This window comes from Budorcas taxicolor, chromosome 14 (assembly GCF_023091745.1).
Source record: "Budorcas taxicolor isolate Tak-1 chromosome 14, Takin1.1, whole genome shotgun sequence".
NCBI classification, from domain to species: Eukaryota; Metazoa; Chordata; class Mammalia; order Artiodactyla; family Bovidae; genus Budorcas; species Budorcas taxicolor.
In genome coordinates, this window is record NC_068923.1 from 82,577,807 (window position 1) to 82,593,163 (window position 15,357).

The window sequence follows — 15,357 nt, forward strand, 5'->3', positions numbered from 1 at the left end:
ATCATGAAATACCTTCAGAAACTGCCTTGAGGGTAAGGATAATTCTTTCCTTCTATTCTGTAATTATATCACATTAAGTATTTGTTAAATGTTATGTTTGAGACATACTCTGACCTTGAACACATTCAAATTCAAGACTAACGTTATGATGGAAAGATTTATGAGGAAAATTTTACAACAGTTTGGAAGGTAAAATCATAGCAATAAGGAAAACACCTGGCTGGAATACTGTAGAGTGGCAGATTTGACGTTTTACCGAAGGACAGTAATGTTTGATCTTCTTTCCCTCAGAGAACTGTAGATCCAGTTAACAGCAGGAGGGAAAATCAGCAGCAACATTTCAATGTCCACACTCTGATTTCCAAGAGACACCACGTAGGTAGAAGAAAACTGTATTTTACTTCAGGTGGTATATAAGTCTTTGATATGAAGGCTCTGCTATTTTTCAAGACTGAAAGGATATCACAGTGTTGATTTTATATACAAAGTAGGATCTGTTCCAGTACACTCTAGTGAAATAATTCATATAGGGAGAATAGTTAATTTTGACCTCATGACAAAATCGTCCATGTTTTGAGTAGGTTAACTTGTCACCTTCTTCACAAACCACCTATCAAATGATACGAAACATAATGTTGAAAAGGTTACAGGAGAAATGCAATCAAGGTACAAGTGACTATATTTATATAAAATAGATATATTTTTGTTAAATATGGAATATTTCACATTGGTTAGCAAATATCTCATATTGTTCAGCAAATAAAAGCCTCTTCATAAGAGTTACCATGTTCACTAAATTCTTGAGCTTCCCACTGAGACTGAGAAACCAGCATAAAGTGTTTTCCAATTTTTAAAAGATTTATTCCTAAAATTTAGAAGGCTATGTCTCCATAGTCTATTATCATTCATCTGAAGAATCTTATGGAGCCTACTGAAGCTGAGAAATGCACATATATTCTTAATGTATGTTCATATTCTTCTCCTTGTGCAGGACTGACTCACAACAGTAAGTTTCTGTGACTAGTTAGTAAATCCTTTACATTTTCACTTTAATGAGGTTCACTAAGATAGCTTAGCTAGCTCAAAGAGTTTTCTACAACAAAAACACTAACTATTTTTCTAATGCTTTGGAGAGATGTCAGAGAATCAAGAATCAAAGAAGAATCAAGAATAAAAGAAGAGATCAGCTTTAAGCCTGTGCCTGGAATTACATGAAAGAAGTAACCTGACCTTCAAAATGGAGCAAGAGGGTGTCCAGGAGCAAGAGGGTGTCCAAGAGCAGAATAAAACTCCAGACAGTAGACAGCAATACAGCAGTAATCACTAAATGCGTGTGTGCTGAGTCGCTCAGTAATGTCTGACTCTTTGCAACCCCACGGACTGTTGCCTGCCAGGCGCCTCTGTCCATGGGATTTTTCAGGCAAGGATACTGGAGTGGGTTGCCATCTCCTACTGTTATTACCAAATACTTGATGTTTAATGTTTAATAAAATTCCATTTTGTCACCAATTAAGCCAAAGATCACAGACATCAAGTACCAAGAGAGAAAATTCAAAATACATGCAGCAGAAAACAGAATAAGTTCATAAGATTAAGAGGTCATTTCTCTAGACTCTCCTGGCAAGGGCACAGGTTTGGTATGTGGGGAACTAAGATCCCACATGCCTCGCAGCATGGCCAAAAAAACCCCAAAGCAACAAACTAATTTCTCACCTACAAACTGGTCTGGGATGATTATGACAAAGCTATTTAATTAGGAAGAGACAGAGAAGTCTTGGCTGCAGTCTGAATAGAATATGTAATCTAAATAAGAATGATCTACTAAACTTTAAGATCCTCCACCCCCAACTTTCCCAGGAGTACAGGTACCTTTTCTAGTGCCTCATTACCAGATATACAAACTGGGAGATACTGACATACTGTCATATATCATACAGATATACTGACTCCCCTGTCAGTCTTAGTTGCTAGGTATATAGTATATACACTGTAGGCTGAGATTAACACAGCTTGGTAAAATAGCAAAATCAATGAAAACTGAAAATACAGTTAAATCCTAACAACCAAAGTAGTTTTGAAAACACTAATTTTGAGGATAACAGGGGCTCAATGTACAAGACTATGTTAATTTAATAAACAATTTTTCTAGATATGAATCAAATTATAAGAAATTTCTCAAATAAGAATATAACAATCAGCTGCTTTTTATATTACAATGTTAAAATCATAATTCATCTTTTGTTCCTAAATGTAGAACATGTACAAGTACAGGCAACTAATGACTCCAGGTATTGATAAAATTGTTTGGTTTTTTTTTGTAAAATTGTCCAACTTTTCTTTTGTACATTGCAAAAACACTTCAACCTACGTTTCATTAGTTCCCCAACTGTTACATCTCTAGAGAAGGAAATGGCAACCCACTCCAGTATTCTTGCCTGGAAATCCCATGGACAGAGGAGCCTGGCGGGCTGCAGTCCACAGGGTTGCAAAGTCGGGCGTGACTGAGCACATGCACACACTGTTACTATTATAAGTTTAAATAAAGTCATTTTTCTAAAAAAAGTAAGTAAAATTTTACAAATGGTTACTTACATGGCCATTTGCAATGTCTAATAAATCTTTAACCCGACAGCCTCTCATGGTTCCCACTTCATTGCAGATAGCATCTTCTACTATTAGGTAACTAGCCTTGTACGATGTCAGTATTTTATAAATATCCTCAGCAGATCGCTTTGAATAGATTTGATAGATCTGAAAGAAAATAATTAAAACAACAACTTAAAAAGACGTTTAAAACTTCTATTTATCAAACACTGAGCATCTACTATGTTCTTAGTACCATCTGTGTAAAATAAAGATATTCACTAAGACTTGATTCCTGTCCTCAGCAAGCTTATGTTCATCTGCTCTCGGCTACTTGCATATCTTCTTTAGAGAAATATACATTCAACTCCTTTGTCCATTTTCCCCCAATGTTACTGACATATAATTGACATACAGTATTGTGTATGAGCTTAAGGTATACAACATGTTTATTTGATAAGCTCATATGCTGCAAAATAATTTAGCACCATAGCTTTAGTTAATATTTGCATCATGTTACATAATCACCATTTTTTTGTGTGTGTGGGGAAAACATCTAAGATCTATTCCCAACAACTTTCAAATCTACAATACAGTATTATTAACTCCAATTACCATGCTGTACATTAGATCCCTAGAATTTATTCATCTTATAACTACAAGTTTGTACTCTTTGACCAATATCTCATTTCTCGAGGTCTCTCAACCCCTGGCAACCACAACTCCTCTCTGTTTCTATGAGGTCAGCTTTTTTAGATTCCATAAATAAGTGATATCATACAGTATTTGTCTTTTTCTATCTGACTTACTTCAGTTAGTATAATGCCTCCCTGTCCATCAACAACTCCTGGAGTTTACCTAAACTCATGTCCATCGAGTCGGTGATGTCACCCAGCCATCTCATCCTCTGTTATCCCCTTCTCCTCCTGCCCCCAAGCCCTCCCAGCATTAGGGTCTTTTCCACTGAGTCAACTCTTCGCATGAGGTGGCAAACGTATTGAAGTTTCAGCTTCAGCATCAGTCCTTTCAATGAACACCCAGGACTGATCTCCTTTAGGATGAACTGGTTGGATCTCCTTGCAGCCCAAGGGACTCTCAAGTCTTTTCCAACACCACAGTTCAAAAGCATCAATTCTTCAGTGCTCAGCTTTCTTCACAGTCCAACTCTCACATCCATACATGACCACAGGAAAAACCATAGCCTTGACTAGACAGACCTTTGTTGGCAAAGTAATGTCTCTGCTTTTGAAAGTTGGCCATAACTTTCCGTCTAAGGAGTAAGCGTCTTTTAATTTCATGGCTGCAGTCACCATCCCCAGTGATTTTGGAGCCCCGAAAATAAAGTCTGACAGTTTCCACTGTTTCCCCATCTATTTCCCATGAAGTGATGGGACCAGATGCCATGATTTTAGTTTTCTGAATGTTGAGCTTTAAGCCAACTTTTTCACTCTCCTCTTTCACTTTCATCAAGAGGCTTTTTAGTTCCTCTTCACTTTCTGCCATAAGGGTGATGTCATCTGCATATCTGAGGTTACTGATATTTCTCCCGGCAATCTTGATTCCAGCTTGTGCTTCTTCCAGCCCAGTGTTTCTCATGATATACTCTGCATAGAAGTTAAATAAGCAGAGTAACAATATACAGCTTTGACGTACTCCTTTTCCTATTTGGAACCAATCTGTTGTTCCATGTCCAGTTCTAACTGTTGCTTCCTGACCTGCATACAGGTTTCTCAAGAGGCAGGTCAGGTGGTCTGGTATTCCCATCTCTTTCAGAATTTTCCAGTTGATTGTGATCCACACAGTCAAAGGCTTTGGCATAGTCAATAAAGCAGAAATAGATGTTTTTCTGGAACTCTCTTGCTTTTTCCATGATCCAGCGGATGTTGGCAATTTGATCTCTGGTTCCTCTGCCTTTTCTAAAACCAGCTTGAACATCTGGAAGTTCATGGTTCACGTACTATTGAAGCCTGGCTTGGGAGAATTTTGAGCATTACTTTACTAGCGTGTGAGATGACTGAAAGAACAGGCATGCTTAAAACCCATGCCTTGATTACATGGTGTTTTTCATTATAATTTTGCTGACCTTATTAGATAATAAGCTCTGCATCTTATTACAATAGATAATACATTTTTTTCAGTTTTTCTGAAATGCTAAACTTGGAAAAGCCATAAAAGTTAGGCCAAAAGTATCACAGACTGTCCTGAAAATCCTGAGGTTTGTAATCTAGACTGGACAAGATCCCAGTCTATCTGCAGGATATTCAGCAGCTGCTGACGACATGTTTTGGTTGCTGTCTATCCAGCAACTTCAGGTCAATGTCCACTGACATGCTAGATACTCATTCTGTGGGATACAGAATGTGACTACATCGAGAGGAAGTTTCTCACTCACTTCACCTGCTAAGTAAGTTCATGTGAATGGTTCTATCCTATTCAGTTTAACACTTATTTGTGTATTTTATATAATTTTTATTTATTTTCAAGTCTAGGGAAACTGTAACATACTACTGGGGCATGTTAAAAAAAAAAAAACGACTTTGATGCAATGGCAATAACATTACTGTTAGACTCAGGTGCGATTTCTCAACTCTGGCGCTATTAACATTTTGGGCCACATAATTCTTTGTTGGGACCAAAAGGAGGCCGTTCTGCACACTGAAGGATGTTTAGGCACTCCCTGGTCTCTACCCTCTAGGTGCCTGTAGAACCCCTCCCTCCAGCTGTAACAACAGAAAATGTCTCCAGACACTGCCAAATGTCCTCTGGGGGCACCGTCATTCCAGGTTCGAGAATCAGTGGCCTAGGAGATTATACAGATTAGTCATGTTATGAATTATAGATTGTGGTGTCTAATTCAAATGATATGATCTCATTTATGGACTTAAATTTGAATTTTAATTTAAAAACAAATTTATTCAGTACTTTGCTATGTACTGGACACCACAGAGAAAGATAAAGATTTTGGGGGAAAAAAACTGGTTCCTATTCATATAAAACTGAAAATTCTAAAATGTTTAAATTTAATTCAAACTAGAATGTTAATTCGCACTCTGACCCAATTACATGTGATTCTGAAGTTCTATTTTAGAATTTGAAAAACAATAAAAATTGTTTAAAAAAATTAAAAAACAACAAAGAAAACAAAGACATGTCACAGTCTGTTGGTTTAAATCCACAAAAAATAAAGTTTAGGAAGGAGTTTCCCAGGTGGCACTAGTGGTAAAGCATCTGCCTGCCAATACAGGAGACCTAAGAGACGCAGGTTTGATCCCTGGAGTATGAAATAGCAACCCACTGCAGTATTCTTGCCTGGAAAAATGCCATGGAGGAGCCTGGCAGGCCCCAGTCCATGGGGCTGCAAAGAGTCAGACACAACTTAGCAACGGGACATACACTAAGTTTAGGAATATGCTGCAATATGTCTTCTAAGCAGCACTTACCTTTTCAAGTGCAGCAAATATTAATCAGAGGTGGCGGTTGTCTCTTAGATAAATGACTCCCAGGTAGACCTCCCATCTCTGACCTCTCCCTTGCTTCAGCTGTTCTATGACCTTAATAACTCCTAAGCATTCCATTCCTAGGTTTATAAAAGGTCTTTGATAACTCCCAAATGCCTTGAGGGTAAGTCTAAATTTTAAGTATGACCTTCCAGGTCCTTCAGAATTTGGCCTCTTATTTTCTAGTTTCATGGCCAAGCAAATTTCATGGCTCTTGTGACTTTTTCAATCTGGAATCATTATATTCTTTTTCCAAACAAGTTTCTAAGTCATCCTTCAAATCCGCGATCAAAGGAATGCCCTTTATGAAGACTTGGATTTTTGTAGGCAGAACTGACTTGCTTCTGCTTTTGAACTCCTCTCTGTACTTTCTGTGATTATATGTGAATGTGTGTACACAAAGAATTATAATATTAATAGTACATAATTATCAGAGAAGGCAAAGGCAACCCACTCCAGTACTCTTGCCAGGAAAATCCCATGGACGGAGGAGTCTGGTAGGCTGCAGTCCATGGGGTCGCAAAGAGTCGGACACGATTGAGTGACTTCACTTTCACTTTTCACTTTCATGCATTGGAGAAGGAAATGGCAACCCACTCCAGTGTTCTTGCCTGGAGAATCCCAGGGACAGGGAAGCCTCGTGGGCTACCGTCTATGGGGTCACATAGAGTCGGACATGACTAAAGTGACTTAGCAGCAGCAGCAGCAGCAGCAGTACATAATTATAATAGCTAACATTTAAATTTTACTGTTTCAGACAGACTGTATTATCTTATTTAATTCTCCTAAGTAGAGGGTCAGAACTATTATTTCCAGATTCAAAAACTTGCTCAAGGTCACAAAGCTAGCACATGGCAGAGGTATCATTTGAGTCCAGATACTCTAATTCTAGAGACTGGATTCTTAGAGTCTAACCTCTTTATTAAGTCTAACTTCTATACTGCTATACTTCCTACTTAGCATAGTGTATACTTAAAAACTATGTGAAATTCTCTCCAATTGAAAAACAGAATATTTAGAACTCAGGTTCAACTGGTCACTACCTTCAGATATGAAGTTATATTTACATCCAAACAAAACATTCAAAATTATAAATTCTCTGAAAGAGAAGCAATTAGATACCATACAAATATTATATATACTAAGTTATTAACAACAGCCCATACTGAAAACTAAATCAGTGCTTTATAAGCAATAATAGAATTTTGGCTTAGAAATACAAAGTGTATAAAGACAGTAACTGAAGCCTTCCTTCAATAATTTGATTGAGAACAATGATAGTCTGAAAGAGAATGTTTCCCTTTTAAACTATTACACATTAGTCCCTTGGAGCCTTGTGGGAAATGAAATGTCTCTCCTAGAAACATATCAATACTTTTCATAAAAGAACTTCATATTCTAATGTTGGTCCCTCTTGGTTAAATGTACTAAACAGCTTTTTAAAAAATTAAAACTAATTAACTCTTCTAAAATTGTCTGGATTTTCCTAGCTAACCCAAGGAACATATACATCATTGTAAAACCATACTAAAAAGTCATATAAAAAAGATCCCAATGTAGAATATAAAATGCCTTACGTTTTCATTTCTCTTGAGAAGATCATCATCATTGTAAAGAGGCAAGCTTGTCACCATCCATCCGGTGCATAATTTAATCACACCCATTAATTGTGGACTTCCTGCAAACACAGCTGCAACTGGAGCTTGCCTTCTGCAAAGAACCATAAAGATTCACACACTGAAATGGTAAATATACTATTTAGTTCGCCGATTTGTATCAATTCTGAAATACCAAGGAACTTAAAATGGGTTGTACACTTAAGTTTTAATGTCAGTTCTAATTTCACTTCATTTTTGGATCCATTAAAAAAAATGAGCAGTTATTATGTGCCAGAAGTTGTTTAGAGTGCTAAAGATAAATATTTTAAAAAGAGAGGTGGGAGGACAAGGTCACTGCTTTCAAGACAGAGAAGGGGAGAGGATTAACACATCTCCTACTGCCATCGAGGTCAGGTGGCGATAATGCAGGGTAATGGGACAGTGACAGTTCAATGGTGATGCTGTGAATTCTCAAATTCATCTTTGGCAAATACTAACCACCAAAACCCAGCTCCTCCCAGATCTACCTATCCTCCTGCTCCTTCCCTGCCTTTACCCATGTGTCTATCTCCAGTTAACACATAAAGAACTTCTCTTCTCTAAATCATAATTCCGAAGTCCCAGAGAGATGCCCCTTACAAGACAGATCCCAAAGGGCTGCTCTAATGTCCTGACTTATTTATTCCCTCCCTGTATTCAATATTCAGCATCAACCTACCGTGTCAAAAGTAAAGAGGACACAGCCACTGTTCTCAAGGAGCACCCAGTAACGGGGAAACAGAAATGAAACAGAAAAATCACATCACAGTAACATAAATGCCCAATCATTTGATGTAAAAGGTCCAATGTTTAGGCCTTTGATGTTTTTGAAAATATTGTGGTAAATCATACATGTAAACGTGACTTCCTCTTTTGTTAACAACAGAAGGCTATACAGTCAGTGTTCCACAAAGGTAAATACAATTCACAAAAAAATATTAACAGGCAGTAGTTAAGGATGATCTAAAATAATAATCTTTACACATACAAGAGGTGTCGTCATAATAATGAGACCTTACATAATACCTATTCTCACTTTCAAACTGGGGTGTTGGAGAAGACCCTTGAGAGTCCTTTGGGCTGCAAGATCAAACTGTCAATCCTAAAGAAAATCAACCCTGAATATTCACTGGAAGGACTGATGCTAAAGCTCCAATACTTTGGCCACGAGCTAAAAGCCTGAAAAGACCCTGATGCTGGGAAGATTGAGGGCAAGAGGAGAAGAGTGTGACAGAGGATGAGATGGTTGGATGGCATCACTGACTCAATGGACACGAGTTTGAGGAAACTCAGGGAGATTAGTGATGGATAGAAAAGCCTGGCGTGCTGCAGTCCATGGGGTAGCAAAGAGTTGGACACGACTTCGCAGCTGAACAACAATAATAATTCTCACTTCTATTCACCTATTCTATGAAATTAATTCTTCATTTCTAGAAACAGTTTTAATCTTTTTCTCCCTTTTATCCTGGTCTTTTCTGATAGTATTTTGTGCCCTTTTCAAGCATTAGTTTCTTTATCTATGTGTTTAAATTTTTTCATATTATTTATCAGTCTCTATTCATGGGGTAGACTGGCTGAAAAAAATGACTGCAATGATTCTTTCCTAGTCATGCTCTTGGAGCAAACTCTAGTTTCCATCATGTGACTTGCTTTGGCCAACAGGACATTAGCAAACACAATGTGAGCAGACTTAAAACATGCTTACATTGAGACTTGTCCTCTCATGCAGCTCTGGGAGCTCTACAACCACCACCTTGTGAATGAGCCCAGTCTCACCTGGGCTGGATGATGAGAAGCAAGTGGCTAAGTCAATTCCATGCCCTCAGCTGACACTACCCAGCCACAGTCATGTGGGAGAGGCCAGGCCAGACTACCGAGTTCCACGTGAGCTGGCCCAGACCAGAAGGATCCTACCCATTGCTTCCACTCAGCTGATCACGGAAGTGGTGCAAAATAACAAATGCTTACTGTTTGTAAGTCGCTAAGTTTTGTAAGAGCACACTGTGCAGCAAAACCTGACACAAACAAATTTTATTATCAGAAATTGCTAGAGGTCTAGTTCTGTTGCTTATCATAAATGACAGCAATATGTCTTGCTGTGTCGAACTGTTTTTTCATGTGTTTTGTAACTTTAGAACTTATCTCCATGAAGCTTTGTTTGTGAAATCCTGGGTAGCCTGGGTTGAGGATTATATTAGGCACTCCAGACCACCCCAGAAATACTTTTTATGCTAATTTCTTGATACAGGGTTCCCTGGATTAAAAAAATGTAATTTCAAGCTATAGACATGTGAATTCAGATGGACTGCTACAAATTCAGAGGAAACACTTTATTTTTGACCAAGAGTTGAGGCCAAGGAAGATATGCTTTCTCATCATCTTTTTCTACCACTTGCTGGATATTTTGAGTTCATCCTTTCACTGACAGTATGGCCCTTTGAGGGTCCCTTAGTTCTATATGTATTAATATGTTAGGGGAGGGAACAGGGTGTTTCAATTACAATTCCCCACTTGCACAGATCCAAGAGCACATCTCCTGTCACATTAAAATCTGTGGGAGTATCAAAATTAAAAATCTTGTTAACCTTGGTTATCAATACTAGAAACCCACTGTTCATTCACCTCCAATTCTGGTTAAAAGAAGCATCTCTTGACTATCTAAATAAAAGGACATTGGTTCCTTTTTATTCCACATTTCTAGATGCTTAATAGCTAGAGTTTCATATTTCAACTTATCAATACTATACTTTTGATGGAAACAAGTTCAATTAGAAAATTAGAATTATATGTCTAATTAAAAAACTGTCCCTAAAAATACAGGGTAAAATTCCTGAGTTTTGGGAAAAGGATTACCTTATTATTCCCCCTGACTCCATTAAATAGCATGCAATGATTAATTAATAGCTTAACAATAGTCTCAGGCAATTCAGTTCTTACTTTATCCAGGTCATAAGTTCCACCGTATCTGGGTCATAAAATTCTTGTAGTTCCATTAGTTCTGTCATTAATCTTGGAAAAAACTAAAATACAAAACAAAATCCCCGAAACCTGTGTGTAAGTATTTAGAAAGTTTAAAGCTGATTCAAAGTATTTCCAAAGACTAACAGGCCTACTTGTGACAAACAATATTATAACACTCTTCTCACAGAAAAAATGGCACAGATCACTTTACTTTCTTTTAGTTTCTTGTTCATTCTTCTCAGTCCAAATAATCTACTGTTTGGTTAATTTACTACCTATAATCAATACATAATTTTAGCATCACCAATTAATCATCAGTTGTTTATTTCATGCACATACACACTGAAAAAATAAGTAAACAAATAAATTTCAGGTTAAGTCAAATAATTCACAGGTTTACTGGCAATTAATTTCATGTTACAATATGATAAGGTAAAGAATTTATATTACTTTGTGAATATTTAAATTTTGGGATTGCCAAAATGCTTTTTACTCTTTACTAGTAAATACTATTTATTCAGCTATTTCCTTTGTCAACTGTAATAGTCAGGAAGCAACAGTTAGAACTGGACATGGAACAACAGATTGGTTCCAAATAGGAAAAGGAGTACGTCAAGGCTGTATATTGTCATCCTGCTTATTTAACTTATATGCAGAGTACATCATGAGAAATGCTGGGCTGGAAGAAGCACAAGCTGGAATCAAGATTGCCGGGAGAAATATCAATAACCTCACATATGCAGATGACACCACCCTTATGGCAGAAAGTGAAGAGGAACTAAAAAGCCTCTTGATGAAAGTGAAAGTGGAGAGTGAAAAAGTTGGCCTAAAGCTCAACATTCAGAAAATGAAGATCTTGGCATCTGGTCCCATTACTTCATGGCAAATAGATGGGGAAACAGTGGAAACAGTGTCAGACTTTATTTTTGGGGGGCTCCAAAATCACTGGGGATGATGACTGCAGCCATGAAATTAAAAGACGCTTACTCCTTGGAAGAAAAGTTATGAGCAACCTGGATAGCATATTCAAAAGCAGAGCATTACTTTGCCAACTAAGGTCCGTCTAGTCAAGGCTATGGTTTTTCCAGTAGTCATGTATGGATGTGAGAGTTGGACTGTGAAGAAAGCTGAGCACTGAAGAACTGATGCTTTTGAACTGTGGTGTTGGAGAAGACTCTTGAGAGTCCCTTGGACTGCAAGGAGATCCAACCAGTCCATTCTGAAGGAGATCAGCCCTGGGATTTCTTTGGAAGGAATGATGCTCAAGCTGAAACTCCAGTACTTTGGCCACCTCATGTGAAGAGTTGACTCATTGGAAAAGACTGATGCTGGGAGGGACTGCGGGCAGGAGGAGAAGGGGACGACAGAGGATGAGATGGCTGGATGGCATCACCGACTCGATGGATGTGAGTTTGGGTGAACGCTGGGAGTTGGTGATGGACGGGGAGGCCTGGCGTGCTGCAATTCATGGGGTCGCAAAGAGTTGGACACAACTGAGCGACTGAACAATATTAGACTATAGAAAATTCCACTAGACTATAGAAAATGGGACTCTAAAAATGTTTTAGCTCTTCTAGCACGGTCCTATTGGTAGAAAATTAAGTATTATTTAGTATATCACATTTTATTTTGTTAAAATACTGTCCCAATATAAGTATCCTACACACACATAAAAATTTATCACTACCTTATAAACAACATATATTTTAACATTATGAAAAATCTAACTTTCTTACCTCTTTCCATAAGCTGAGACCTATTATAGTGGGCACAGCCATGCTCAAAATAAGAGCCTAAAATGTTAAAGCAAAAAGGGTTATGGATAAATATACTTTAGAGGTACTAGACAATGACTCTATGACCAATCAAATGTTCTCACAGTTATAACAATTTCAGAGAAATTGGAGTCAGCATGGAACCTAGTTCACAGAGTAAGATGGTGATGACTAATGGTGGCTCAGACAGTAAAGCCTCTGCCTTCAGTGCAGAAGACCCAGGTTCGATCCCTGGGTAGGGAAGATCCCCTGGAAAAGGGAATGGTAACCCACTCCAGCAATCCTGCCTGAAGAGTTCCATGGACAGAGAAACCTGGGGGGCTATAGTCCGTGGTCGCAAAGAGTCAGACACAATTGAGCGACTACCAGAAAAACAATGAATTTAAAACATAACAAGCTGGCAGCAAAGTGAGACATACATATCTACTATACAAATTTGAGGCAGAACATAACGCTCATCACAACATTTCAAACAGCAAGTTAGTATCTGAGCATTTTCCCAGGAATCTAACTTAGGAAGAGCTTACAAAAAACACTGAACTGTAAATAAATAAATAGCTATGTGAATAGCTAACAACAGCAAAAAGACAATGAATTAACACAGGAAAGACAGTCAATACAGACCAGTACGTGTGCATGCTCAGTTGTGTTCAACTCTGTGTGACCCCATGGACTGTAGCCCACCAGGCTCCTCTGTCCATGGAATTTTCCAGGCAAGAATACTGGAGTGGGTTGCCATTTCCTTCTCCAGGGGATCTTCCTGACCCAGGGATTGAACTTGCATCTTCTGTGACTCCAGCCTGCACTGGCAGGCAGGTTCTTTAATACCAGTATACTACTGTGCTAAGAATATATAAATTCCTTTGGAAATAGGTTGGCAAAATACAACAAGACTATTAGTAGAGATAATAATTTACCAGCTTTCTGCCAAAACCTGTTCTTTGTACTGTCCCATGGCGATTGGTGACCCCACAATCTAGTCATGCAAACTCCAAACCTAGGAAACATCTATGATTTCTCCCTATTCTTCATTTACCCATACTTTATGAGGCACCAAATTTTCTATTTTTTTCACTTCAGTATAGAACAGTATTATTAATTAAATGGGCTCTGGAGCTAAAAGAACTCCAAAGTGGGTGTGAATCATGATTTTATTACACTTATAAGTTATACGATATTGAGCAAGTTATTTAATCATTTTTTAAGCCTTCGTTTCCTTGTCTATAAAATACAGATAATGAAACTTAGCTAACAGGGTCTTTGTAAAGGAGGTTCAATCCTCCTTCCTGGTTCAAGTCTATCACCCTTAAGCCTATCCTTCATAGAACTTTAAGGGTGGGCTGAGAGAAAAGGTAAGGGTGACTTTCTCTCACCTTGGGACAAACATGTTCCGACTGCCCATGGGATAACACCAAGTTCGGCAGAACACTCAAAGGCCTCAATGACCTTACCCCCCTTGATTCCTCCAGTCTCATTTCTTAACCACCCCTACCTCACATTTTATGTGCCAACAAAATTAAATATTTCATGCTTTTTCTTTGCTTCTGAATTTACTCCCTTTGACTATGTCATGTACTTTGCAACCTGTGTTTCTTCCCTCTACTCTCCCTTTTTTACCCTTTATTTGACTAATACCTCATCTTTCAAATCTCAGAATTGAAGTTCTTTTTGAATCCCTGAAAAACTGAATTAAAGCAGGCCTTCTCTGTTCCAACAGCACCCTTCTTATTATCTTTTTTATGACCAGAAAATGGTAATCCACTTAAGGAAATTAATCTTTTTTTTTTTTTAAACGATACTGCATACTATGCAAAATCTTGGCTCCCCAACCAGCAATGGAACCCATGCCCCCGGCAGTGAAAGCTTGGGGTCCTAACCACTGAACCACCAGGAAAGGCCCCGGATCATGTTTTATTTATCTTTTTATTTCAAGCACATTATTCATAGCAGGTACAGTGTAAATGTTCCATTCACACTGAAAACATCCCATAGTTCTAAGTCAAACCAAGAAAAATGTTATACAAATTAATTTTTGATAGCCTCTCAAATTATTGATTCACTTAATATTTTTACTTTCTATTTTTTAAGGATTTTGCATTGAAACATACTACACTTTTATAATCAGAAATTACAAAAAAAATTTTTTCCACAGAGTTTTTTCTCTACCTATAAATCATACATAATATGATCTACTCACGCTATTTCAAATGTATTCAACACGATTTCCATTCATATACTTGAAAGAGAAACAAGAACTTAACACAAAATAATGACTCACCAACAATACTGGGTGTACAGTTCGTAATCGAAGCCACTTGAAAAGTGTCATCCAAAGTTCAGGAGAACATACACCAAACGCGGCTAATATGCACACATAAGGAGTCCATAGGTATTTCAAGCTGGAAAAGACAAAAAACAGTCATATATTGGCTACTCTATGAACATCATTATTATATGATTTCTCTGTTCTGAGTTGTTTCCTAACACTCATGAAAACACCACAATGTTAAGGCAGAATGAAAAAGCTTACCCTCTAATTTTCAGCAACAGATAGTTACTTCTTAAATAATCAAGAGACATGTGGGTTACTAAAATGAAGATTAGACATTAATATAGATGAGGTGTAGTAAAACTGTACTCTTGGAGAGAATATAAACGGCTTCATTTTCTCAGAAGGCAACGTGGCAGAACCTATAAAAATTTTACGTAGCCCAAGACAATGCCATTTCTAGTAATCTAGTTTATATATATATTAGCATAAAGTTAAAAATATGTTGTTTTAATTGCAAAAATAATAGAAACCTAACTATCCTTTAATAGGTCCTGATTAAACAAATCTTTATGAAAAACAAAAAAGTGAACTGCAAAATTTTATGTATACTGTTACCCTAGTTTTATGGTGAC

At 37.6% G+C, this 15,357-nt stretch overlaps 1 protein-coding gene across 1 annotated transcript in view; it reads right to left on the reverse strand.

Annotated features, from left to right (window-relative positions):
* Positions 1–365: 365 nt before the first annotated feature.
* DPY19L4 (dpy-19 like 4) overlaps positions 366–15,357 on the reverse strand; it is a 55,377-nt gene continuing 40,385 nt past the window's right edge. Inside the window, exons 14-19 of the mRNA XM_052651839.1 lie at positions 14,732–14,852; positions 12,415–12,471; positions 10,655–10,737; positions 7,658–7,790; positions 2,593–2,751; positions 366–610 (exon numbers count right to left, since the gene is read on the reverse strand). Coding sequence (XP_052507799.1) covers positions 446–610; positions 2,593–2,751; positions 7,658–7,790; positions 10,655–10,737; positions 12,415–12,471; positions 14,732–14,852 — 718 coding nt within the window. The 3' untranslated portion in view covers positions 366–445. The remainder of the gene's footprint in view (positions 611–2,592; positions 2,752–7,657; positions 7,791–10,654; positions 10,738–12,414; positions 12,472–14,731; positions 14,853–15,357) is intronic.